At 48.8% G+C, this 6,581-nt stretch overlaps 1 protein-coding gene across 1 annotated transcript; it reads right to left on the bottom strand.

The window, feature by feature from the left end:
- Positions 1 to 3,557: 3,557 nt before the first annotated feature.
- On the bottom strand, positions 3,558 to 6,117 carry ASB12 (ankyrin repeat and SOCS box containing 12). The gene is given in 2 exon segments (XM_069108272.1): positions 3,558 to 4,681; positions 5,281 to 6,117. Coding segments are annotated over 2 exon segments (945 nt in total). The 5' UTR covers positions 6,098 to 6,117; the 3' UTR covers positions 3,558 to 4,553.
- Between the last annotated feature and the right edge of the window lie 464 nt (positions 6,118 to 6,581).

The raw sequence follows: 6,581 nt of genomic DNA, 5'->3' as shown, positions 1-6,581 counted from the left end.
CCCCCCCCCCCCCCCCCCCCCCCCCCCCCCCCCCCCCCCCCTGCCTCTCCTCCCCCCCCCTCCCCTTCTCTCGCCTCTCCTCCCCTCCCCTCCCTTCCACTCCTCTCCCCTCCCCTCCTTCCGACTGGCAGGCGCCGGGACCAATAGGATCAGCCGGGAGGCGAACCCCGCCCGTCCTCAGTCAGCCTCAGAGTGTGTCTCTTTAAATGCAAATTAGCTGGGGGGGGGGGGCGCGAACCAAAGCTGGCTAGCCACCCCTCTCGATCCCCCGCCTTCCAGGCCCCACCACCCCTGCCCCGACAGGCCCAGCCCACCGCTGGACGTGCGGCGCCCCAGTCGCGCCCCTCGGTCTTTCGTTTTGCCCCAGCTCACTTCCCGGCCCCTGCCCGCATTTGGTCCCGGGTTACCGCCCGCCCAGAGCCGGCAGTTCGTTGGGCGGGCGCCCTCCTTGGCCCCCACCCCCACCCCACTCCCTGCCGGGCTGCCTCTCAGGACCTCTATTTAAACTACGTCGAGATGGGAGGACCCTCAGCCTCACAACCCTTCCATCGGAAAGCTAGCCTCTGCTCGCCTTCCTCTTCTGGATTTGCTTCAGCGTCCCCTCTTGGACCGCACCCTGTTCTCGGGACACCTGGGGCCCCTCCGGGCGCCCCTTAACCCCATGACCTTAAACCACTACTTTAGGAAGCCCTGGGTGAGAAGAAGGGGCCATTCAGTCCAACAAGCCTTGAGCATTTCCTGTGTGCAGACTCAGAACCAGGGTGGGGATCAGAGTGAATGGAGAGAAGGATCCAAATACCTTCCCCTCAGTGTCCTCCTTTGTAAAATGAGGCGGTTGGATTGAATGAGCCCGAAGGACTCTCCTAAGGCTTCCTTAACTGGAAGAAACTATGCCTTGCTGTTTTCAGTCCTATCCGACTCTCTGTGACCCCATTTGGGGTTTTCTTGGCAGAGATACTGGAGTGTTTTGCTATTCCCTTTTCCAGCTGATTTGATTGATAGATGACGAAACTGAGGCAAACAGGTGAGGTGACTTACCTAGGGTCACACAGCTAGGAAGTGTCTGGGGCCAAATTGGAGCTGAGGAAGTCTTTCTGACTCCAGGTTGGAAGCTCTATCCACTGCAACACCACCTAGCTGTCCCGCCTAAGTAGTGTACCACCTAGCTCCCCCATTCAGCTAGTGGGCTAGATACTATGAATTGTCAGTAGAAGCAGGAAGGGAGGGAGCCTTCATCAGGACTAATCGGTTCCTACCCAGGCCAGAAGACCAGTCCAGCTGAACCTCAGTTTGCAAATTAACTTTGTCCCCCTGTCCCTCATTCTTGTGTCTTCCCAACATTCTTTGGGAATGGGACCCATGAAAGTGGTCTGACTCTCTTTAATTCCCTAAACAGTGTGTCTGGCTTACTCTCCTTTGGCAACATCATTCGTGCTACATCTACTTGAATACATATGACTTCAATCAGGCAACTAGGTGGCACACTGAGTTCAAACCCTGCCTCAGATCTTTGCTGAGTGACCCTAGGCAAGTTCTTTAACTTCTGCCTCAGTTTCCACATCTGTAAAATAGAAAAAAATAGTATCTAACCCCCCCCCCATGGTTCTTGGGAGGATCAAATGAGACATTTACAAAATGCCCAGCACATTGGAGCTATAGAAATGCTAGCTCTTATTAATCAAGCAGAATAGAAGTTCCATGAGGGCAGGAACTGTCTTTTTATATTTTGTATTCCCAGCATCAAGCAGAGCACCTATAGCTGCTAAATAAACTCTTATCGAAAATAAATCCATATCTAGATGGCAATCATATCTGCAACCTCCCCAAGGAGCAGTTATTCAGCTCGGAAGACTTTTAGTGAGAGGGAATTCACTACATGTACACCAAGGCAACCCAATGCACTTTGAACAATTCCAATTGAGATAACCTTGCTTTGAACTGAGCTGACTTCTGCCTCTTAAACTCTCCTCCCATCACTGCTGATTCTGCCCTTTGGGACAAGGCAGAATAAGTCTTTCAAGGCCCCACCTCACTCCACTCCCCTAACACTCCCCTATTATCTTTAGAGACACTTTTTTTTTTTTTAACAAAGCCAGCAAGCCATAGTAATGATTAAGAGCTGCAAAAGAATCTTAGAAATCCATTTAGGCTACTTCTCTCTTCTTCTAGTTGAGGAATAGGCCCAGAGAGGTTGTGACCTGCCAAGGTTACCTAGAGGCAAAAGATAGCTGAAATTTGAACAAAGGTCTTTTGAAGTCAATTCTAGTACTCGACCCTGTGCCCACAGCAAGCAATTCTTCTCTGAGCCTAAAGTCACACTTCAGGGTTTCAAGGATCCAAAATCATGAGTTGACTGTTGGGCATGCTCCTCTCTCCCAAGAAAGATCATAGCCTCCCCATGCCTTCCTTAATCCTAGTGAGTTTCTGTTAGTGAAAAAAAAAAATAACCAAAACCCCAACTCTGTCCCCTGGCTGCCAGTATTGGTACTGTCTCCCAGAATGTGACTAAGTCAGGGGTGGGAAACCTGTGGCCTCCTCAAGTGTGGCCCTTTGACTGAATCCAAACTGGCCACACTTGAGGGCCACATGTGGCCTCAAAGACACAAGTTCCCCACCGTGGGACTAAGCTGATTCATGGGAGGCACAAGTCTAGGTCAGGTGGAGAGGGTTGGTATCCAAAATCTTTCACTCAGTTTGTGTCATGATGATATAACCTTCCAGGCCCCAGGGCTATCTCCACCCCTCTGCCCGGGACTGAGATCAAAGGGGCTTCATATTTTTCCAAAGGCAGCCCAAGATGGACTGTTAATTGAGGACAGCAGAGAAATGGGGGCTCAGGACTGGTCAATGAAGACAAACAGGGCCAGGGAAGAAGCACAGGTTGGAGAAGAAAGAAAAAAATTCGTTTTTGCAAATGATGCAGAACCAAGCAAAAGATTTGCCTAGGTGCAAGGCAAAGGGGCAGGGGTGAGGAGGGTTATGCTGAAATCCTAGGCATTCATCTCTGGAACCTTGGAGCTAGGAGCACTGAATCTATCTTGGTGAATAACCTAAGGCATGAAATAGGCCCATTTGGGATGATGGTGACTCTAACTCCAACATTTCTCAAAAACTCTGAGGTCTTAAACCCCAATACCACCCATCCTACATTGTCAAGGCCCTGCTGCTTCACGTTCCTTTATGGGTATGAGGTTCTTTTGCCACATTGGAAGGGGGTACCATGAGATTATTAGGCCAGGAACAGTGGCTTCATGATCTGTTTGAATGAGACCAGAGCTGGAAATCAGGCCTGTGTACTACACCAGACACCACTGTTGCCAACAATAATCATAAAAATAGCTCCCATGTGCTCTGAGCCAGGGTCTTTGGTGATCCTCTCAGCTCACCTGTTGGCAAACTCCACCTCCACTTGAAGCTGTGGAGGAGCATTACAACTGGGGTCCTCATTTCTCTGCCTACAAGTGAAGAGCATCCTGAGTGAGATAGAGATAGAGGAAGGAGTTTATAGTTTTGAACTCCATTGAGGTATGAGGTGGCATTATACCATATATTGGATAGGGAGGAGGATGGTCAACAGAAATGGACAGAAGTCTTGATTGTGATACTTAGGATCTGATGGAGAGACTATCTAATCCAGGGGTGGGAAACCTGTGGCCTCAAGGGCACATGCCTTCTAAGTCCTCCTGTGTGGCCTTTTGACTGACTCCAAGTTTGATGGAACAAATACTTTCATTAAGGGGATTTGTTCTGTGAAGTTGGAATTCAGTACACATGTGACCTAATTGGATTCTAATCCAATCCCCTCATTTTACAGCAGAAGAAATTGAAGCATGAAAAACGGATGATTTACTCAATGTTGCAAAGGTGAGAAGTGTCCAGGCAAGTATTCTAACCCCAGGGTTCTGAAGGAGAATCCAGAACTCATCTATATACATCACAAGCTTGGGCAAATTGCTTCAGCTTTTTGGAAGTGAGTTTTTTCATCTGTGAAAGAAGGTGAGGAGGGTGAAAAGACTGCTATTGTCTATTTTCCATCACACTCCTCATAATAAGGAAAGAGCTATAACAATACAAGCTATTATTTTCAAAGGAATGGGCCCCCCTTTGAAGCTGGGAGACAAGACCAGTGGATGATGGGTTTCAGAGTCTCTGAACTCTGAGCAAAATCAATATGAGCAATCCACTATAGACCAATAGTGTACTTGAGATTGGGGGTGGGGGTGAGTGAGGCGCTTTACCAAACTAGAGTTAAGATAGCTTGAAAAGGGGGAATTGTCTATGCACTTATGCTAACAGGATTTTTGGACTAAACTAAATGGTGGCAGGATTTTAGATTAGTAGTAGGGGTGGTGGGTGAAGGAATGAGGAGGGCAAAATAAACACTGAGTCTACCTTTCAGCACTTTTGTTGGGACAGAAAAATGAAAGTAAATAGCTCTCATGTGCTTTGAGGCAAGGTATGGACTCTCCAGGGAGATGACACGTGTTCCTTTTCTGGGTGTATAGGCTGTGGGTAGATGTGTTCAGGGCTCTTACTTTCCCAGATCATTTGCCTTATACTTGGTGCTTGAGGTAATTAATTAATACAGGTGGAATATCTAGTTGGTCGATGACGTTGACCCGGCAAGAACAAGCTTTTCAGACTGCGAGACGAGCCTGTGACATCAGGGATTTGGGATGAGCTGGAGGGAGAGATGACAGAGCTGAGGAAAAGCAGTTTTCCCACACCCTTATTTTGCTCTCCTATTCCCTCCCCTCCTCAGCTTTCCACCTATCCCAATCCCAATCTTCCAAAAAGAAAGTTGTACTTTGGTGTCACCAGTCCAGTGACTCTGACATTATCTAGCTAATGACTCTATAAGCAAGTCCCTTAAGCTCTTTCCTCATACAAAAGACTATGGTCTCTTACAGTTCTGAATCATCTAACCCATAGAAGATTCCATAGGAGAATCCATAGAAGGAGTCATAGAACTCACATCTAACCTCCTCATTTTACAAGTTGAGGAAATTATAGGCCCAGAAAAATTTCTAAATGATTTTCCCATGATCACAAAAGTAGTAAGTGGTAGGTTCAGGATTCAACCACTTAGGAAAAAGGGGGATAAAAAAATTGACGTGTTCTCCTAGAATGCATCTTGCGTTGTTGGGGTTCCCAAGGGAGCTCTAGCATAACAGGGTCTTGACTTAGAGACATGTTTCATGGGCCTTCACTGGAGGAAGGCCATTCCAACTATGCCTGAGACTACCCCAGAGAACCCTCTCCCCTCCCCTTCTCACTTACTTCTTTCCTTTAGCAGTAGGGCTACACCTTCTCCATGTGAGTCTGTCTTCTCCAGTGAGAGAGGTGGGAGATAGAAATTGGCCCCAAAGTCCACTAGCAGCTGGATGTACTCAAGGGGGCAGCTGTGCTGCAGGCAGAATTCTAGCAGTGTTCGTGGCTTAGGTATACGTGAAAGCAGCTGTCTGTCTATGCAGTTGTAGTCTGGGTCAGCTCCATACAACAGGAGAAGGCGGAAGCACTCCAGATGGCCATAGACAGCTCACAGGTAGAGAGGCCCAGAACAGGAGGTGATGTTGGAAGCCCACTCTGGCACCCTAGCCTTGACATTGACCTCAGCTCCATGACCCAGGAGCTCCCTCAGAATCCCACTGGCACCATCTCTAGCAGCTGTGAGAACTGGTGAATTGTTGTTATAGATGCTGCCCAGAGGGTTGGCACCAGCCTTCAGCAGGACTCGAACACAATCCAAGTGGCCATGACTGACTGCAGTGAACAGGGGTGTCTGGGCCTTAACATCCAGACTGTCTACTTCTGCCCCATGAGCCAGGAGAACTTTCAGGCAGCTAAGGTGGTTGTGAGAGGCAGCTAGGCGTAGTGGGGTAGCTGGCATGCCCCAGCCACTGCAGCTGTTGATAAAGCGATTATAGCGCTCCTGGAGAAGAAGCTGGTCTAGGATCCTGGCATTGTTGTTACGGACAATTTGATTCAGCTGCTGCTTCTCATCAGTATTGTCTTCCTCGGGCTGTTGGAGCAGGGAGAATATCTTACCGATGTCCATTAGGCTCATCTCTGCAGGTTGAAGAAGAACGCCTCTCATCCTGGGTGGCAGAACACACCAGACCTGCCCAGGGTGGGAGAGGAAAGGACACATGAACTCTGGTCAGGGGGTTATTTGGGCTTCCTTCTGCAGCCCAGGTTGGGCCCTCTGCTCTGCCTCTAAATTCCCATCTCTGTTCTGTTGACAATTTCCACCTTCTTTCCCATCCTTGAAAACCCAACTCCAATGCTGCCCCCCTCCACCAAGCCTCTCCTGATGCCCCTGCTGCAAAGCCCTCTCTCTTGTGCCCAGTTCTTTGCCACCACAAATGCCAGCCACATTCACTATGTAAAAGGCTGCTGCTTCTTGTCCCCAATAGACTGTGAGCTTCTTGAGGAAACAGGGACCTTCCTAGATCTTATCTCCAAGACCCAGGAAAGTATTCAACTAGGGCCATGAGTAGAATAGGTGGGGGTCACCCCTCTTATTTCACAAATGTAAGAAACCCATTCAAGGAGAGCATGAGATTTGCTCAGGCTCACCC

Source organism: Petaurus breviceps, unplaced genomic scaffold, assembly GCF_028583685.1.
Source record: "Petaurus breviceps papuanus isolate PSGF00001 unplaced genomic scaffold, PetGlider_PUasm1.0 90339, whole genome shotgun sequence".
Classification (NCBI taxonomy): Eukaryota; Metazoa; Chordata; class Mammalia; order Diprotodontia; family Petauridae; genus Petaurus; species Petaurus breviceps.
This window is presented reverse-complemented; position numbering and strand designations above follow the sequence as displayed.